Source organism: Palaemon carinicauda, chromosome 30 (assembly GCF_036898095.1).
Source record: "Palaemon carinicauda isolate YSFRI2023 chromosome 30, ASM3689809v2, whole genome shotgun sequence".
Classification (NCBI taxonomy): domain Eukaryota; kingdom Metazoa; phylum Arthropoda; class Malacostraca; order Decapoda; family Palaemonidae; genus Palaemon; species Palaemon carinicauda.
In genome coordinates, this window is record NC_090754.1 from 44,788,061 (window position 1) to 44,809,903 (window position 21,843).

Below are 21,843 nucleotides of genomic sequence, written 5' to 3' on the forward strand. Positions count from 1 at the left end.
TCTGAATTCAAAACTGCAAGCAAAGCACCAAAACCTGTATCTTTTAGGAAAGGGTAATAACCCCATTAGGTATTAATGAGGCCTATAATGGCCAGTGATTCATTACAGCCAATACAAAACTGTGGTTCCAGCAAAGCATTTCATCACAAATTTATTACGTCGGAGTAGACCTCCATCGAAAATTCAACTTCCCTCTACTTCCATAACATCGAAGCTAAAATGTATCAAAAGGCCAGTTAAATTTTTTATGCGAACTAGAATATATCAAAAGATTTATAATTATGAAGGTACATGGAATATTATTTCGATATCAAGTAATATGTATTTTGCATTTATGGATTCATTACAAAAAAAAAAAATCGGTTTAAAAGAATTTTGAATCAGATAAGAAGCTTATGAGAATATAATTTTGTACGAGTTCAGAATTCTAGTTTAATCATTCAACTATCCAATAATGAACCCCATTTATAATAAAAGTTTTTTCGGCGTTCACTTTCAAACCCAACCCTTAATATCTCAGAACTTGAAAAGCTCACGTCCAAAAGTGTGAACGCTCTGAATACCGTTTCTCATTTCAATGAATCCTTATGGTGAAATGAAAGGTTTAAAGGTTTCCGCTGCAATGGTTCCAAATCGCAATATAAGTCTGTTATTTTTCTAATGTGAAATTAGACAAGACAAACCACCCGATGCAGGTTTCTAGCCAGGACTTGATAGCACCACGAAAACTTTATAGACTCCCCACGATGAAGAATTGGACATTTTAACAGAAAACGGGATCAAACATAATTCAAAATAATGAGAGAAGAGAGGGAGAAACAATAACAGACGCTAGGATTACAATTACTTACTGTACTAGGTTTACTGTATATTGGCAGTATAGTCCCGACGAGTGTTACCAGAAGAAAGACCATTTTCCTCAGATTATGAGGAACATTGGTTGAAGAACTTGAAGCGGTGTATATAGCTAAGACAGAACAGGGCGTGATCTAGAAATCAGTCAGGACTTAATTCAGTCCTATCTAGAAGAGACTAGATGTAGAACCGAAATTATGGTAGCAATATTCTAAATCAAGGTAAAGAAAATGACAACTTAATATTGAAAACATTTGTTGCCTCTAATAGATGACTTAATAAAAAAAAAAGATGAGTTTTAAGATCTCTTTCGAACGATTTTGGAAAAACCAGACACCCAAAATTTCAATAAAAGTTCAAAGGTGCTTCACTTTTCCATCAAACAGAATCTAGGAATTGAATGAAAGACAAACAAATAAAATAAGATGAAGCAATCTAACAAGATATATCTCCATTAAGTTATCCTCGCAAACCCAATTCGAGATGAACTGTAAATAACAGAAGAGGTCAGTAAAGGAAGGAAAAGATATATTTAAAGAAAATAAACAATATATATATATATATATATATATATATATATATATATATATATATATATATATATATATATATATATATATATATATATATATATATATATATATATATATATATATGAGGAGGGGAGACTGTAGGTCATGGATAAAAGAATGGATATGAAGTGAATTAGTGGAACCGTGAAAAATAACAAGGAATAGAGAAGGGAAGAGATGTTGCATTATCAACAAGTAAACAATTACATATATAAAAAGGGTTAGATGAAAATTATATGATAATTTTACGGTTAAAGATTGAACCAAGAGAGGAAATCTGGCCGAGAGAATCTTTCGTCAGTGTCAAATACCCAAAACAATTTATTTTCGAAAACCCCTTCAAAAGTGGGCAGGTATCAGTAATATTTAAAAAAAATGGGCGACGGGTTCAACTTTTAATTTTTAACTATAATAGCAATTTCAAAAACATTGACAGAACAGGATGGCAGAATTTCGGTAAAATTTAGCGACCAGATCCCTTAAGGAATCACTAAGAATTACAAATGAATATGTACGCAACGCATAAAAAAAATACGGCTAAAAATTATATACAAACACACTGCTCTCACCAGGGTATGACTACTTCCTCTCCCTCCTACCAGACCTCTGCTCAGACAGCTTCTATGACGTTTACAATGCTTATAGAAGACTTAAATCACAGGCAGTTGTTTCCTTAGACAACCTTTTTGTTTATAATGCTTCCAGAAGGCTAAAATCACTGGCTAGAAAAAAACACTTACACTCACTGCACAGCCTCTAAAACGTTTACCTGTTCCAGAAGGCTAAAATCACTGGCTAGAAAAAAACACTTTCACAGCCTCTAAAACGTTTACCTGTTTTAAAAGGCTAAAATCACTGGCTAGAAAAAAACACTTTCACAGCCTCTAAAACGTTTACCTGTTCCAGAAGGCTAAAATCACTGGCTAGAAAAAACACTTTCACAGCCTCTAAAACTTTTACCTGTTCGAGAAGGCTAAAATCACTGGCTAGAAAACACACTTGCACTCACTGCACAGCCTCTAGAACGTTTACCTGTTCCAGAAGGCTAAAATCACTGGCTAGAAAAAACACTTGCACTCCCTGCACAGCCTCTAAAACGTTTACCTGTTCCAGAAGGCTAAAATCACTGGCTAGAAAAAACACTTGCACTCACTGCACAGCCTCTAAAACGTTTACCTGTTCCAGAAGGCTAAAATCACTGGCTAGAAAACACACTTGCACTCACTGCACAGCCTCTAAAACGTTTACCTGTTCCAGAAGGCTAAAATCACTGGCTAGAAAAAACACTTGCACTCACTGCACAGCCTCTAAAACGATTATCTGTTCCAGAAGGCTAAAATCACTGGCTAGATAAAACACTTGCACTCACTGCACAGCCTCTAAAACGTTTACCTGTTCCAGAAGGCTAAAATCACTGACTAGAAAACACACTTGCACTCCCTGCACAGCCTCTAAAACGTTTACCTGTTCCAGAAGGCTAAAATCACTGGCTAGAAAAAACACTTGCACTCCCTGCACAGCCTCTAAAACGTTTACCTGTTCCAGAAGGCTAAAATCACTGGCTAGAAAAAACACTTGCACTCACTGCACAGCCTCTAAAACGTTTACCTGTTCCAGAAGGCTAAAATCACTGGCTAGAAAACACACTTGCACTCACTGCACAGCCTCTAAAACGTTTACCTGTTCCAGAAGGCTAAAATCACTGGCTAGAAAAAACACTTGCACTCACTGCACGGCCTCTAAAACGTTTACCTGTTCCAGAAGGCTAAAATCACTGGCTAGAAAAAACACTTGCACTCAGTGCACAGCCTCTAAAACGTTTACCTGTTCCAGAAGGCTAAAATCACTGGCTAGAAAAAACACTTGCACTCCCTGCACAGCCTCTAAAACGTTTACCTGTTCCAGAAGGCTAAAATCACTGGCTAGAAAAAAACACTTGCACTCCCTGCACAGCCTCTAAAACGTTTACCTGTTCCAGAAGGCTAAATTCACTGGCTAGAAAAAACACTTGCACTCACTGCACAGCCTCTAAAACGATTACCTTTTCCAGAAGGCTAAAATCACTGGCTAGAAAAAACACTTGCACTCACTGCACAGCCTCTAAAACGTTTACCTGTTCCAGAAGGCTAAAATCACTGGCTAGAAAAAACACTTGCACTCACTGCACAGCCTCTAAAACGTTTACCTGTTCCAGAAGGCTAAAATCACTGGCTAGAAAAAACACTTGCACTCCCTGCACAGCCTCTAAAACGTTTACCTGTTCCAGAAGGCTAAAATCACTGGCTAGAAAAAACACTTGCACTCCCTGCACAGCCTCTAAAACGTTTACCTGTTCCAGAAGGCTAAAATCACTGGCTAGAAAAAACACTTGCACTCCCTGCACAGCCTCTAAAACGTTTACCTGTTCCAGAAGGCTAAAATCACTGGCTAGAAAAAACACTTGCACTCACTGCACAGCCTCTAAAACGATTACCTGTTCCAGAAGGCTAAAATCACTGGCTAGAAAAAACACTTGCACTCACTGCACAGCCTCTAAAACGATTACCTGTTCCAGAAGGCTAAAATCACTGGCTAGAAAAAACACTTGCACTCACTGCACAGCCTCTAAAACGATTACCTGTTCCAGAAGGCTAAAATCACTGGCAAGAAAACAAAAACACTTGCACTCACTGCATAGCCTCTAAAACGATTACCTGTTCCAGAAGGCTAAAATCACTGGCAAGAAAACAAAAACACTTGCACTCACTGCATAGCCTCTAAAACGTTTACCTGTTCCAGAAGGCTAAAATCACTGGCAAGAAAACAAAAACACTTGCACTCACTGCATAGCCTCTCAAACGTTTACCTCCGTTTCAGAAGGCTAAAATCACAGCTCAGACAGCGTCTATAACTTTTACAACGCTTCCAGAAGGATAAAATCACTGGCTATACCACCAATTGCACTTACTGCACGACGGGGTGTCATATGGAAAGCCAAGAGTTCTCATGCCCTTAGAATGTCAAGTGCCCATAACATTTAAAATAACAAAACATTGAATTGGGACCAGAGATGGGGTATCTTGTTACAAGTAATCTGGTTTCCGTCACTGAAGATTAAAAAAATCTTCAGGATATCCAAGTTTTCTTGTTAATGTGGCACGGTAGTTACATCGACATAGAGGTCCCCAGAGCAAATGAGGAGATAATCCCTCTACAAAATCTGAAGGTCTTGGGAATATCAATTATCAAATTATGGTGCCAAGATAAATCATAAATTGACCTGGGAGAGTAATGTAGAGAAATCAAATCGGCACAACGAACAATATAGTAAATTCCAGCAACATCCCAATTCCATGCTGACAGACCTCACGCTCACAAACTAATAGTAAATAGTTTAATTTTTGAGTGGCCTACTTCTAAACAATAGTAGAATATTTTCATATCCATAAAGGTCAAGAAATAAACAAATACCTTGCGAGGAGAATTATATTGCTTTAGTGCACAATTAACAATGAACCCATCAGGTGTTTAATATAGAAATAGTATATTACCACTGTCATTAACAAGGAAATTAATTGACTTGAAAATAAACAAGTCATTAAAATAAAAATGATAAATGCAAAAAAATATTTTGGTAAAACTATCAAGAGACCCTTTTGATTATTTTATTCTATATATAATAGAACACCGAAAAACTGACTAAAACGGCTCTGAAAAATATAGCAAACAACTAAGAATATAAACATTTACAAAACCAACAACAGAAACCATGCGGAATCCAGTTCTTAATTTGGTAAGTGATCTCCATGGAGTTCGAATGCACAATTCAAAGAAAAAAAATTTTCAATACGGTGGAAAAAACAGTGGAATTCATCACGAAATACGGAAGAACCACCAGTCTAATAAAACTACATTTGTATAATTATTACCTCAGCCAACGAAGTTGGAAGGAGATTGTTTTCTCCCCTGTTTGTGTGCGCGCGTTTGTGAACAGCTTCGTGGCCACAATTTTAATCGTAGAGTAATGAAACTTGCAGGGATTAACCTATTCAAAAATTGGAAATTATTAAATTCTGGAAGGTCAAAGTCAGAGGTCAAGCAAAATGTCTAATTCGTTCATAAGTTTGGACATCGTTATCAGACTTCAAAAGGTTCATATTGAGCGTATGAAAATCCACGCCAATCAATACATGTTAAAGTCAAAGGTCAAAGTCGAGAAATAAGTTGCCGAGGCAGAGGTCTGCGCTCCACTGAGTATCCCGCTAGTTAATTGAGCTGACAGGCGGGGGGGAGGGGGGGGGGGGGTTACTCCAGGGCACACTGAGAAACGAAAGAAAAGACAAGTTTGATCAGTAAGAAACATATCTAATTTTGTCAGTATATTCACAAAATGTCTGGGACGTATGGAATCTGGTTCATAAGGGCTGGCGCTAGAGTGGGGGAGTGGGGCGAATTCAGCATAAGTAATATTGGAAGTTGGCTAAAGATAAATAGAAGAAAGACCGATGAGAATGGAATAAGCAATGGAAGATGAAATAAGGAGAAAGGATTAATAAGGTAGAATCATATAAAAATCAGGATATATATCAGTTTAGTGAGGTACGTGTCACAGTATGGACATGTCAGGATGTGACAAAGAATCATCCAACATATTTAGTACAATTGAGAACAAATTCCTCAGAAGAATATTGGGAGCTAAATGGCAGAACAGAATTAGAAATGAAGCTATGAATTATCCGAGTGCCATGTGTGGATAAGACCATGGTGAGAGGTAGATGGAGATGATATGGGCATGCTCTTTGCTCTCCCCAAGAGAGAATAGTTCACCAAACATTCAACTGGGCTCCGCTAGGCACTTGAAGAGTTGGAAGACCCAGGCCTACATGGCTGAGGACTATGAAGCATGAAGGAGATAATGAATAAAGAATATGATTATATTTTCTGAAATTAGAAAATAGCATTTTGGTTTCATAATTTTTGCGGCAGTCAAACCGAAAAGGCCCCAATACTCAAAACAAGGTAGAATGAAAGAATTAAAACACTTCTTCAGAATACATTGATCACCGAAAATCTTGAAAGACTTTCTCAATAAGCCAATTTTTTGTTCAGTTGAAGAAGACACAGACCTAATGTGTTTCTCAAAAGTAAATTTGCTGTCCAGAATCACACCTAAAATTCTAAGAGTCGAACAAAGTTAAAGAAACATTTTCAATACTGAGATCCGGATGTTGAGGAGCCACTGTCCTTGACCTACTTACAATCATACTTTTAGTTTTGTTAGGATTCAACGTCATACCCCATAATTTGCACCATTCACTAATATTAGCTAGATCTCTATTAAGGGATTCAGCAATCCCAGATCTACGGTTAGGGGATGGAATTGATGCAGAGAGAGTAGCATCATCTGCATATGCAACAAGCTTGTTTTCTAGGCCAAACTACATGTCATGTGTATATAGTATGAAAAGTAATGGGTCAAGAACACTACCCTGTGGAACACCAGATATCACATTCCTATACCCACTATGGTGCCCATCAACAACAACTGAGATCTATTACTTAAAAAAATCAATAATAATGCTAAGAAACAACCCACCCACTCCCACCTGTTTGAGATTGAAAACAAGGGCCTCGTGATCAACACGATCAAAGGCAGCACTAAAATCAAGGCCAATCATACGAACTTCCTGACCACAATCAAGGGATTTCTGTACAGCATTGGAGATTGAAATAGACTATAATACACGTTCACTCAGCTCGCTCCATCTTGCGTGAGACACGAAGTTCTTGTATCCTTCCTTCTACCATCAATGGTTGTGAGTTTTTGAGGAATATTCAAGCAAGGAAAGGTAATGCTATCGTGTTTTCTGTTAGACTTGGCACCATCCGGGGCTCCAGACGCCCCCAAAGTACTTAAAGTTGCTTTTAGGGTCGTCTGGTGGAAGATCTGCTGGGACCAGTCGGAGTAGTTCGCTTTGAAAGTCAACCAACATATCTTCAACGTCATCGTCATGCGATTCTGCGATGTTCTCTCACTCCTCTGGGTCATTTGTTAACAATGAAACACTCTCTCTCTCTCTCTCTCTCTCTCTCTCTCTCTCTCTCTCTCTCTCTCTCTCTCTCTCTCTCTCTCTCTCTAACATAAGCGGAATGAATATTGACAATAACTTGTATCCGGAAAAAACACTGCACAGAAAAAGTAATCAGAATCAGGATATTCAGAAGAAAAAAGTATTAAAAGTTCTGGAGAATCCAGTATGAATACTATTCATAAGCTTTCCTTTTTTAACTACATTATGATTACAGAATATAAATTACTTCAAACTTCATCATGACGTTTATCAGTAAGAGAAACCATTTTTGGATATCGGGAATACAGTATACTGTATACAGTATTGTGAGGTAACGAAGTATTCAAAATATTTTCAGTAAATTAATCAATTAGTAATAAAGTGATTTATTAAAACTTCCTCTGTTGAATCATCATATTTTTCTAATTCCTTTACACAGATTTTGTGCTTTGGTCATGTGATCCCCGAAGTTCGAGATTCAAATAGAAAAGAAAGCTTTGATAATATTTGTTAGGCCAAATGATTCTATGGTATGTTTAGGTAGTCAATGTAAAGATAACATTGCACTGACTACTTGCATATAAATGTACATGTGATACAAGATTAGGTAAACTGTCATCAGATAAGAACACTGATAATACTATTGCACAATGGATCTTTCTTTAGCAGCTGTTTGAAAATATCTAATATAAAAGGTGTTCAAATTTTATATGTTCAGTTTCGTATTTGAAAGTGGCGTGAAACATCATGTCCAGTAGAGGAAGTAAACGTCGAAAGATCCTGAGCTTCCTGCTTTTGCAAATATGTTTGTGGGCTGATGTTACTTCTGTATCCCCTGCAATACCTTCTAAGCCTCATATCGTCTTTATTTTGGCTGATGATTTAGGTAAAAGATGTTATCTTAAAATATTGAATTTAATGGGACAGATTTATGATCCATTAAATATCTATCATCATATAACAAGATATATAATTTTAACGCAAGTTACTTTATCTAAGTTACTATAACTATTTAAAAGTAATAAACGAAGGAATTAAAATATATTTAATTTCTTCATATAATAATCAATGATTGACTGAAGTACACAGTTATTGAGAATTTTCACACTTTATTATACTTTAGAGTAAAGGATAACTTGTCGAAAAAAGTTTTGTAATACTGTAAATGGTTTCCTAAAGCAACATTATAAAAATGATGTAACCTTTCATGTCCCACGCCTTTTCGAAAGGATGGCATGATGTGTCGTGGCATAACCGAAAGGCTTTGACACCAAATCTGGAAGCACTAGCCAATGAGGGCATCATCTTGGATCAGTCCTACGTTCAACCTCTATGCACTCCTACACGTTCGGCTCTTCTTACAGGGAGGTATCCTTTCACGATTGGCAGACAGGTGAGCATAAAGTAAATTAAGAGAGAATTTTTTCATGATTGTCCTCCTTCCTTCTGGTTTTATTTTGACATATAAACCAGCAGCATAGATGGTTTATTTAGTTTTAGACGCAGAAGGTTGGAACCCATGCTTAAGTAGTGCCTGCCCTCATTGTTATTATTACTAGCTAAGCTATAACCCTAGTTGAAAAAGCAGGATGCTGTAAGCCCAATGGCACCAACAGAGAAAAATAACCCAGTAAGGAAATGATATAAGGAAATAAATAAGATAAAAGAGAAGTAATAAATAATTAAAATGAAATTCTTCAAGAACAGAAACAAGAAATACATCTTTTATATAAAATAAACAAAAATCATATCAGCCTGTTCAATATGAAAACATTCTCTGCAAGTTTGAAGTAAAAAATGTAATGCTGCCGGATCAGATTTCTGGTTCAGGTATACAGTAAAAAGAACCATAAAATTCAATTTTCTTTCATGTCAGTGTGAAAAAATTATGATTGAAATGATCCTTCCTCTTCCTTGAAGTCTCCTGAGCACAGAATAAGCAATGCCCGTAATGACTTGTATCCCGAGTAAGGAAAATTTCTCGAAACCTTCCGTATGACTCCATGGATATACCAATGACGACAAATTTATCTCTGGCTTTCCACCCACCAGAAACTCGTAAATCGGTGAAAGGTTCAAATTCACTTTATTAATAGAAAGGAGTTAAGAACACAAGGATGAAATATAGTTATAAACCATCTTTCGAACCTTATTAACTCTGAATGACTTATCGTGTAGTTTATTTATTTCCTTATTTTGCTTCCTCACATTGCTATTTTGCCTATTGGTGCCCTTGGGTTTACATAATACCGTTTTTCCAACTAAGGTCGTAGCTTAGCTAGTAGTAGTAGTAGTAGTAGTAGTAGTAGTAGTAGTAGTAGTAGTAGTAGTAGATGGTAGGAACTTGGAGCATAATCATTCATAACAGGATGACAAAACACCCTCCTTTCCTGAAAATTTGAGCTTCTGGAACATTCTGTGGATATTAATAAGGTACAATGACCTTGCAGACCTGGTCCACTCGTATACCCTTATGTCAACATTATATTCTTCTACCAGAATCTAGATGCAAGAAAACCTCAACTCGATCAATCAATCTTTCAGAATCTGCTATAACAACACACTACGTGCAGTAGTGTTTGAAATTGTTTTCTTATGCATTTAATACTATATTTTGACATTTCTGGTTTACACAACAGGAAATGAACTAGTTTGAGATTCCAAAAAAAATTAACACGGCGGCTCATAATTCTAAATACCTTATAACTCTTTAACATTATTTAGGATTCCATGAAGTAATAGTTACATATACTGAATTGTCGACATGTCCTCCAAGATGATACAAAATTACAAAAAATAAACAAAAACTAAACCCACTTAAACGAATATACCGAGCTAACCCATACTTCTGAAAATGCTTGAGTTGAACTTTGTCGATGAAAAAGAGTGAAAAATATGCAATGAACTACGTAAACTAGAATAGTTTTACTAACTGTTTATGAAAAAAATGACTGATTAACGTAAATGCCAAAGCACTTTTATAAAACCCATTACCTTTTCCATTCAGCACGGAATACTGCGCGGAAATCAGCCAACAGGACTTACATTGAACGCTACTCTTTTGCCACAAGCGCTGAAGGAAGTTGGGTACTCCACGCATGTAGTGGGAAAGTAAGTTTGAGCTGGGTACTCTAATCAGGCAGTAGGAAAGTAAGTTTGAGTTGGATACTCTACGTATGTGGTAGGAAAGTGATTTTGAGCTGGGTACTCTACACATGTAGTAGGGAAGCGAGTTTGAGCCCTACGCATGTAGTAGTAAAGTAGAAAATATATGATTTTACTAAAAGCATATATCTGGTCTAGGCTGAAGCTGCTCTTCCTTTGGTTGAGAAGCTCACAGGGAGAGGTTCCGTCACAATCAGGCCACTTCTACGCGCCTATGCTCATGTTCATCAAAGAACCTAGGGTTTGGGTGGCTCCAGGCAGGGCTTCCAGTGCGACACAGTAATTGGCCAAGGCACTGACCGAGCCGAGCACAGAGTCATGCAAGCTACTTGGTTTCTAACATCACTTGGTGATTGAATGAGGCGCTTACGCAGGCTAGTCGTCGTCATCATCGCTTTTTCCAGGTGGGGGGGGGGGGTGTTCCTATGACAGGAGGGTAGGAGGAACATCTCCTGTGTTGTATTTAGGTCTGGTTGTTCTTTTTAGATGAGCAGGCTCTCAAAGATCTTAAGCCTTCTGCCATCCAAGGCACTGACAGGGAGTTTAGTATTTCTATTAATATCTCATATCACATTCCTGTTGTGCATGGAGAGTTAGTTAATTTTGATGGTCTTCAGTTGGACATGGCATCCATAGACTAGGCATTGGTAGGAATAAACAACGTTGGACTTCTTCAGATAGTTCTGCACAGGAGGGCCGAGTTATTCTTCATAATGAGTTATGTCCTCACTGTCTGATACTAAATAATAAGGTTAATGTTGGAGTGCTCTTGCACGGGTGTGAAGTGGTTCTTGGCGATGTCTCTCATGGCGTTCTCATCCTGCTGGTGCTGGCTGTTCATGACGCCTTTGTAGTATAAGTTACCTCTAGAAGGAATGCTCTCATTGATGGGCTCACTCGTACCAGTAATCCATAGCACATGTGACCTCTGTCGATCTGCTTGTTGAAGTAACCGTTGTTCACGAGGACCTGGGTAATTCTTATCCAGCCCCTTGCGAGTCTCCATCCAGGAACAACAATGGGAAAGGTCCCAAAACACGTAGGCTCGGATGGTGGTCTTATATCAAATGGGACATTCCCTCTCACCACTCAAGCAAAGGCCTCAGTTCATGGGCTTAGTGTAGAAGGTGGTATCGAAAATACCATTAGATATCAAGACCAGGCATCCAGGAAGGGAAGGCGGCCGTTTTCCCTGGTATCCCATAGTAAATCTAAGAGAACTACACTCGTCAGAGGTCTTACGAAGTTCATCAATACATTCGGTAGAGGGTCTTTCATAAAGGTATTGTCAACATAGCGGACGTATGTATCTGGGCGATTTATATGTGCAAAAACACGCTCTTCAAGGACACCCACATAAAAAAAATGCGTGATATACTAAAAATGATTAAATATCTTAAATATTCTTCCTCGTCGCTTACCTAGCTACCTGTGGTTCTTAGCAGTGAAAGAAGATGCTATTTAAACGGGTCCAAGCACCCCTATTTGTTAATTTCCTCCATTACATGTGACTGATGCACCATACCCTTCATTTGTCACTGAAAGATACGTACATCACTGTATGCTACAAGGTTGGCATTGTTCAAAATATCTCGTAGAGTCTAGATGCTAGAACCATCGTTGAGCCTGAAGCAGACATTTCCACGAAAGTACATAGCAAGAAAGGAATTCTTAGCAAGAAATGCTCAAGGTAGATAATCATGATCAAGAAATATAAGCCTTATAGCTAATGTTACATAAAAGAAAACACTGAAATGCCATTCACAAGAAATTATCATTGAAATATCAAAATTATTGTATTTCTTCCCGAATAACAAGTTAACCCAATATGTCAAATGCTCAAGTTTCAATTGATTTCCAAAGGTAATATATATATATATATATATATATATATATATATATATATATATATATATATATATATATATATATATATATATAGTACGTGTATAAAATAGGTGTCGCAAGCATTTTCTAAATAAAATCCAATGTGGAATGTATGACCTCTGTTAATCAGTCTCATCTTGAAAAGTTAGAAGGAACAGTGCAAAGTCCTGAGAATCACACCTGCCTTTTCCCTGGGATTAACTCTCACATTATATCAGTCCTTCTATTAAAAACAAAAAAAATAATTACGCAACTATTTTGGCTTAGAGGTGATACTAAAGGACAAAGACGTCACGGTTCTATAGCCTTAGATTTTATAAACTGAAATTAATATTGCGGAGTCTCTTATTTTGAAAAGAATAATTAATTGTGTGTGAATTTAACAACATAGTCAGAAGGTGGCTGCAAAAGAAGCAGTTTAATATGTCTCTCTTCTTCCTCTTTTGTTTTACATTGCTCATCTAAACTAAGTATCTATCTATAAACAAAGGGAAATTTTCTTACATTTGATTCTTAACAAAATACTGTAAGGTAATGTGGGCGGAAAACATACAATGTGTAATATATTCTTGAGGATAAAGCGGGGATTCTAGCTATAAGGGAAAACTGAAACGAAAAGAATACCGAATGTTTATAGTATGAAAACTCATTAACACGCAAAGAGTGTCAGACTTTCAAAGAATTCCGCAGAGTTATATCATGACGTCGGATGTGAGTGGAAGAGAAACACATCCTTTATTACGATTGTAAATAAAATAGAAAATTTCACTTAAAGAATAAAGATAAATCAGTAACCATCCATACTTATGATCCCTACAAGCAATAAGACACATTATTGTATAATGAAACGGATAAATATGGATTTCTTCATTCTGTGACACTGACATCAGAAAATATGCGTATGACAAACGAGCCTTTAGAAATTGTCTATAACTAGAGCCTCAATTGATTTTCTGAGGAATACTAATGAAATCTCGATGCCATTATTTTCAGATGGCACTTGGGGTTCTGCCACTGGGATTACACCCCAAACTACAGAGGATTTGACACATTCTTTGGTTATTACAATGGAGGAGAGGACCACTATATTCACTCAGCTGGAAACATAGGATTCAAGGAAGGTGGGTCTACCTTATAAAAAATAATGAATACAATGCTATCAAATTAATTCCAGATATTTACTAAATTTCTAGTTTCTGCTTTTGAGTTTTTAGTACTGCATATTTCAAATGTTTTTCGGTATTCAAAAAATTCCAAAAAAATTGTGATAAATTCCTTCTACCTTTTCAGCAATATTTGAGAATATTAGACTATATTAAGATCAATGAGCGTCTATAACTAATAAGCCAGGGTTACTAACAAAAGTTTCCCAAGGAGGATATTGCATAGTTAATGCCGAGCATATGCTTTTATGGCAATAATATTTTAGCACAGAATTTTTAATTTGAAACGTAAAAAATTACACAATCAAATTACCAGTTCTCCCACCTTGAGTGATTATCCTACCTGGGTAAAAAAAATAGCATAATGGTGGGGATAGGATTGTGGTTATAGGATAAACCTATTTCATCCATATCCCAGGACTTATAAATGTGAAATTGAATTTTAGGCAACATCACAAAATAAATGGCTAGAAATGATTTATCTTTGTGGGGACCAATGTGGTACCGTCCCTGACTGGTGAACGCCAAACTGGGGTTCGGGTCCCGCTTAAACTCGTTAGTTTCTTTCATCGCTGCAACCACACAATTCTTGTGAGCTAAGGAGGGGGGAGCCTATAGGTCTATCTGCCGAGTCATCAGCAGCCGTTGCCTGGCTCTCCTTGGTCCTAGCTAGAGTGGAGAAGGGGATTGGGCGCTGATCATGTGTATGCATGGTCAGTCTAGGGCATTGTCCTACTCTATAGGGTAATGTCATTGTCCCTTGCCCCTGCCATTCATGAACGGTCTTTAAACCTTTAAACTCAAATGTGATATGGGTACTGTCAAAGACTAAGTTATGCATCGAAATTAGCCCATCCCAATAAGTCTATTAACAGAAATACAAAAGAGCGTTATTAATTTTTCATATTGAGACAAACGTATGTTTTAGATTTTACCTTATATGTAAAATCATCATTGAGTAACAACTTGGACTAAAGTTTACATTGGGAAATTTAAACAAGACTGACTTTTTATGAGGGAAACAAAAATAAAGTTCGAGAACTCATTCCTTCAAGAAAGTGGCGTTTCCTTACTAAATGCATTTCATAGGCTACACTATTGCAATAATAAGAGTGAGTATAACAACGACATCTCTCTAACCTCTCCGATGCATGTCATATCGTTTTAGGTGAGCAAGGCTATGGATACGATTTCAGGAGAAATGTGGACCCTGATTTTAGCGTCAACGGAACTTACGATACGGTAAGATATTTAACGGAACTTATGATTAAGTAATTATATCTTAATATTAACTTAATGTTCAAGGTTGCAAGTAGATAGATACATACAAGACTTGGAGGTATAAAAAGTATGAGAAATATCAATAAAAATAAAAACTATTGTACAAAGACCAACTAATAAAATAATGTAAGATAATCAGACCTCCAAAGACCTACTAAATAAATAACTTAAAATTATTAGACAATTGGAAACAAAACTCAGAAGCGAATTCAGCTAACTTGTAACGCCAAAGTAACTAAAGCCACCAAACAATCAGCTTAATTCAAGAGTGGAGGGCCTATCCCTACAAAAAGCAAATAATAATAATAATAATAATAATAATAATAATAATAATAATAATATCTGCAACCAAAAGGGAGGTGACAAATATCTGAGATAGCAAAGACCTAGAATCATTCCGCTTATATAGAAAAAAACTGCTAAAACAACAATTCTTCACAGCCTTAAGGAACCAAAATGAGTATTGAAAAAAAAATATTGAAACTGTCTAGTTGATTCTAATTACAACACGAATTCCATTTGTACATAAGTAAACCATGCACCCAGGAGCTTCATTTTTCGTTGTTCAGTGGAGGAAGGGGCATTAACTAACTCATGAGTAGAGAGAGAGAGAGAGAGAGAGAGAGAGAGAGAGAGAGAGAGAGAGAGAGAGAGAGAGAGAGAGAGAGTCACTAGTTTTACACATAATGAAAGAACTAATGATATATCAAAATATGTAAACAGAAATTATATAAAATCAACCATTGTAAAAGAGAGGAAAGTATTTGGAAGGCATGCTAGCTACAATAACAATTTAATTGAATGTAGCCTCTTAAAATTATTTATTACAACCTTGCAATGTTTATTATCTAATCTAATGTCCTAATATTTTCTCACACTAAAAACTAACCACATAACTACAGTTTATGGTCTCTTTTTCTCTCTTCTTACTTCCACATGAAAGATAAGATAGTCAAATCTAAGCCTTTGTCTCTATTATTATTATTATAATTATTTTTATTTGCTAAGCTACAACCCTACTTGGAAAAGCAGGATGCTATAAGCCCAGAGGCTCCAACAGGGAAAATAGCTCAGTGAGGAAAAGAAACTAAGAAAAATAAAATACTTTAAGAAGAGCAACAACATTTAAAATAAATATCTCCTATATAAACTAAAAAAAACTTTAACAAAACAAGAAGATGATAATTAAGATAGAATAGCGTGCCCGAGTGCACACTCAATGATGATGCACTAGTGATAAAACATGAATACTAACACTAATCAATCTTATAATTCGTATCATTACCATAATCATCATTATTATAATCAACATCATTATTGCAACGTTACCAATAAAGTCTTTTCAACCACAAATAAAAACTGAAGTTTTCATCTTCCAGGAGGTTTTTTCTTCTCATATCGAGGATCTCTTATCCATAAGGAATCCAGAGGACCCAATGTTCCTGTACTTTGCCCTTCAGAGTATTCACACTCCTTTGCAAGTTCCGGAAAATTACAGGGAACCCTTCAAGTACATAGGAGACGAGGAAAGGGAAATTGTACTGGGTAAGAAATTGACGACTTACCAAACAAATAGGTTTATTCGACATCTTTTCATTTATTATTCATTACACCGTTTTAGTCTTAAAATTTAAATTTAAGATGTAAAAACCTTCTATCACAGGTATTATAACATAAAATAAGTAAATTTAATCTGCATGTGAAAAAATGAGAAGTAATACAATAGTAAATTGGGTTGCTCAAAACTGCCCCAAACATTTTCATAGAAAAACAATCATATTTCATTGTTTATTCGAAAAATAGTAAAACCATACTAATTTAGGCGTTGATAGTCCTTTGAGTGAAGTCACTTTCAATAAAGTATTTTTCAGCTAAGCCAATTGAACGATGTTTTAAGACCGAATGTTAGACTTGACGATTTAATACTCTTATTATTTATTGAAAAAAAAATGTGCTAAAGATATACTCGTGCATTGGTTGCCAAAGTAAATAGCCATAGGTTTTTATATATTGTTTCATAGGGCCTCATGCCAAGCAATGTCAGCCCCAAAATTTCCCAGAGTAAATGTTTTTGTACTACTAAAATCGAATCATCATCCCTTGTATATAACAATAATTTAGGGTCCATTCCAAATAAGATTTCATCCCGATTCTCGGGTGCTAAGAACTAATTCACTATTTAGGCTATACTTTCAAGAATGCTTAAAATGAAGCACTAATTCCAGCTATGACGTGGGCGATGGACGATGCCGTTGGTAGAGTAGTAAATGCCCTGAAGGAAACGGGTCACTATAACAACTCCATCATCATTTTCAGTTCTGACGTAAGTATCAAATGTAGATCGTGCAAAAGTATACTTAATTTTTTAGGGAGGTGACGGGGGGGGGGCGATTTGTGAAACTGTTTAGCTTTCAGTCGTTAATCATCTTTATTTATGAAGGTATCGAGAAATTATTAAGGAGTGCCTACTGGTATACTGACCAACCCTCTTATGCTGTAATTTGAATGGTGAAATTCCTAACAATAAGTATATTTACTTCTAAAAGAATGGAGGTCACGAAAGCGGTGCCAACAACTGGCCTCTTCGAGGAGCAAAGGGTTCCCTCTGGGAGGGAGGCACAAGAGCTGCTGGGTTCATCCACTCTCCTCTCTTACCAAAGACTGGATTCGTCTCCAACACGTAAGTTCCCCTTTCTTTCTTACTTTCTTTTTATCTCTAAGAAAGTTTTTCCTCAATTTCATTAACAGCAAAATCATGCCTTCTGTCATTGTTAAATAACTGGGCCTCACGCAAAAGACAATTGCCTTAATCTTTCTGCACAACCACACGACGATTGGTCTTCTTGACACCATTAAAACTTGAACCAACTTCCTTTATGAATAAACTTAGAAACTTAAAAAAAAAACATTGCAAACCAATGACATAGCACTGGAACCAATATGAAATGTGAACTTCGACTTAAAGACACATTACAAAAGTTATACTTAACATCTTGCATGTAAATAAATTATAATGGCATTCAAACATAAATAGTAATTCTACATCTCAGTGCTGAAGGAAAGCTTGGCAGGAGTACACTATACCAAAATAATGCACTAAGATGTTTAGTTAACAAAAAATCCTGACAAGAAGTTACATGAATAAATTTATACTTTATATACCAATTGGCAATTTCAAATGTTTACAAAAAACTACTGTACCCTCCTTAACAGTAATAAATAGTCACTTTTCTACTTTGAAGGAATTTCCATAATAAAACATTAATACTCCCAGACATGTTTTTGCCTATTCAATGACCATAATATTAGAAAACTTATCACTTAAGAATTGGTTTTAAGTATACAAAATTGTTTCCATAAAAAGCTAACTTTGATCCTTTTGGAAGGCTTATGCATGTTACAGACTGGTATGCAACTCTGGTTGGCTTAGCAGGCGGTACCATCCCTGAAAATACCGATGGCTTTGACCAATGGAAAGCTCTCACTTCAGGATCACCATCGCCAAGGACATCCTTCATTTATAACATCGATAATTTCATAGATCCACATAATGAAACACAGCTCAATGCAGCTCTCAGGTAACGGAAAATTGAATTATTGAGTTTCTCCATATACCTTTCTATTAGTTTCATGTGGTGGCCCATGTGGTAACGTCCCTGACTGGTGAATGCCAGACTGGGGTTTGAGTCCCACTCAGACTCGTTAATTTTCGGTCGCTGCAACCTCACCATCCTTGTGAGCTGAGGATGAGGGGTTTGGGGGAGCCTATAGGTTAATCTGCCGAGTCATCAGCTGCCATTGCCTGGTCCTCCTTGGTCCTAGATTGGGTGGAGAGGGGGCTTGGGCGCTGATCATATGTATATATGGTCAGTCTCTATGGCATTGTCCTGCTCGATTGGGCAATGTTACTATCCCTTGTCTCTGACATTCATGAGCGGCCTTTAAACCTTTAAACTGACTTTCCAGTAAAACCATGCGTTTCTAGTTTATACCGTACAAAGAAAGGATACAGTTAGAGTTTTATATCTGCTGGTGCTTAGTCTTAAACGATAGACTGTACAGGCTCTTGATAATATTTGAATGGTAAATCAGCCACATAATGCATTTACAAACGCGTGTCAGTTTTCTTAAGTGTAATAATAAAAAATGTTTTTTATCCTCATGTCCACCAAAAATACCAAGATGTCCAATTGCATATGAAATAAACATTAAAAGTCGTTTCAAACATGTAGCGAGGATTCTTATGACTTTTTTTAAGGGCCTACAATATAGTAAAAATTTATGTCTACGGCTACACTATGAACTGTCAAGTCATTACTTTTGTAAGTACAGTTGGACAGATGCATTTCTGGTACACCTTATGAGGACGTATACCTTGCCACACCCTTCTGCGCGGCGAGTAACCAAACAGATACTGTAGGGAGAGATGCCAGAGATAATGAGCAAGGCTAAACACTGGGTGCACTTCCTTACAGTGAGGTGTGACAGGAATTCCTGTGTCCAACTGTACCTATGGTCTTTAGTGGCTAGTAATACTAGATTTAAAGGTTTTAGTGGCCTATTGGAAACGTTCCTGCCTAGCGATCGCTGGACTGGGGTTAGAGCCCCGTTCAAGGTCAATAGTTTCTTGTAATATCTGATACCTCATTATCCTTGTGAGCTGAGGAGAGGGTTTAGGAGTCTTATAGGTCTACCTGTTGAGTCATCAGCAGCCATTGCCTGGCCCTCCCTGATCCTAGCTTGGGCGCTGATTATATATATGGTGTCTCTCTAGGGCACTGCCCTTCGCTTACCTGTACCATTCAAGAGCGGCCTTTACAAACTTTAAAATATGTCTTGACCGAGTGAACGACAAATGATGACGTGACCCACTGACACCATTTCAGGAAGGGCGACTACAAGATGATAATAGGAAATCCAGGAGAGGGTTCCTGGACCTTCCCTCCGGAGGGCCTCGATACAGAAGAAGATTCCCTCCACGATCACAACACTCCAAGCGGAGATAATCTTCAAGGAGGAATTAAACTCTTTAACGTCATAGGTAAGAAGAGCGAGATGAACAGACAGGGGAGGGGGCTGAGTGCATGAGGGTGTACGCAAAACAACTGTGAATTTATATGTCAGTAAACATTACCATCAAGGTTTAATAGATAATATATGAGCTTATTCATTTAGTAGTCTGACTTCATAACTTCATAGTTTTGTTTCACTAGACATTTATGTAATTAATTTCCCTTTACTACCACGCAATCCTTTGCAATTTAGGAAAATAACTAATTGCAACCATCATTGAAATTTGCTGTTGAAAAAGACATAACATGACTGACTTCGTAATTGTTTTCTATATAAGAAATTTCATTCACTGGAAAAATCAAAACCCAGAAAATATGTTCGCAATGCTTCAAGTAATGGAAGTCCCAGGTAGTACCAAAGTGACAGGAAAGAAATGTTAAATAAATTCCCTTAAAATACCATTTAAAAAATCGAAAACTATCCTATTGAAAGTCTTTCATCAATTAATTTTATAAGTATACCATAAAAACATCTGGCCTAACAAATATTACCGCGTGAATCTCAAACCCTTGGTGATCACATGACCAAACCACAAAATTTGTGTAAAGGAATTTGAAAAACTATGATGATTTTACATAGGAAGTTTAAACAAATCACTTTATTACTAATTGATTACTTTACTGAAAACATTGTAAATATTTCGTTACATCACAATAATACACATATTCCTGAAATACAAAAATCCTTTCTCTTACTGCTAAACGTCTTGATGAAGTTTAAAGTCATTTATAATCTGCAGTCATACATCTACTTGAAAAAAAGCTTACTAATAGTATTTATGAAAGTTCTACTTGATTCACCAGAAACTTAATACTTTTTGTTTATGATAATATCCTGATTGCAATTTCTTTCTGCATGCAGTTAATATTAATATTAATTTCGCTTATGTTTGAGAGAGAGAGAGAGAGAGAGAGAGAGAGAGAGAGAGAGAGAGAGAGAGAGAGAGAGAGAGAGAGAGAGAGATTTCACTGGAACTAACATTCTTAACAGATGACCCAGAGGAGAGAGAGAACATCGCCGAATCACATCAGGATGTCGTTGAAGATATGTTGGTCGACTTTCAAAGAGAACTACTTCGAATGGTCCCAGCAGATATTCACCCAGACGACCCTAAAAGCAACCCCAAGTACTTTGGGGGCGTCTGGAGCCCGGGATGGTGCCAAGTCTAACAGAAAACACGACAACATTACCCTTCCTTGCTTGAATATTCCTAAAAAACTCACAACCATTGATGGAAGGTACAAGGACATAAACACGAGAAAAAAATTAAAATCATAGATGATGATCCAGAGTTTTTTTTTCTTACATAAAGATCAAATCATATTTTATATATATATATATATATATATATATATATATATATATATATATATATATATATATATATATATATATCCCTCCCTTCCTTGAATATTCCTCAAAAACTGACAAAAGTACATAAAAAAGAAAATAGTTAAAATCATAGATGATGCTGCAGTTTTTTTTTTTTTTACATAAAGATCAAAGCATAATTATATATATATATATATATATATATTATATATATATATATATATATATATATATATATTCAAAGAAGCCATATATTATACTACCCCAGGGGGAATCAACTCAAAAGATCTTTCAGTCGATTCCCCCTCGGGTCTAAGATCCCAAGGTATAAAGAGAATCCATATACTAAGGGAGTATAATATATGGCTTATTTGAATACGAAAAACACGTCTAAATGTGAAAGATTTATCATGCATATATATATATATATATATATATATATATATATATATATATATATATATA

The 21,843-nt window shown here is 36.3% G+C and overlaps 1 protein-coding gene across 1 annotated transcript; it reads left to right on the forward strand.

Moving 5' to 3' along the window:
• Positions 1 to 8,193: 8,193 nt before the first annotated feature.
• On the forward strand, positions 8,194 to 21,325 carry LOC137623066 (arylsulfatase B-like). The gene is made up of 11 exons (XM_068353705.1): positions 8,194 to 8,363; positions 8,707 to 8,870; positions 10,485 to 10,588; positions 13,523 to 13,650; positions 14,861 to 14,934; positions 16,353 to 16,518; positions 17,199 to 17,296; positions 17,520 to 17,653; positions 18,360 to 18,551; positions 19,860 to 20,014; positions 21,037 to 21,325. The coding sequence occupies exons 1-11, from the start codon at positions 8,225 to 8,227 to the stop codon at positions 21,213 to 21,215; spliced, it is 1,533 nt and encodes a 510-aa protein (XP_068209806.1). The 5' UTR covers positions 8,194 to 8,224; the 3' UTR covers positions 21,216 to 21,325.
• The last annotated feature ends 518 nt before the right edge of the window (positions 21,326 to 21,843 follow it).

Excerpts from the sequence above, each read along its gene's own strand:
- LOC137623066 (XM_068353705.1), top strand. The coding sequence starts at position 8,225 with ATGTCCAGTAGAGGAAGTAAACGTCGAAAGATCCTGAGCTTCCTGCTT. Across the intron at positions 14,935-16,352 it reads TCAACGGAACTTACGATACG|GAGGTTTTTTCTTCTCATAT; the intron begins GTAAGATATTTA and ends TTCATCTTCCAG. Across the intron at positions 20,015-21,036 it reads TAAACTCTTTAACGTCATAG|ATGACCCAGAGGAGAGAGAG; the intron begins GTAAGAAGAGCG and ends CATTCTTAACAG.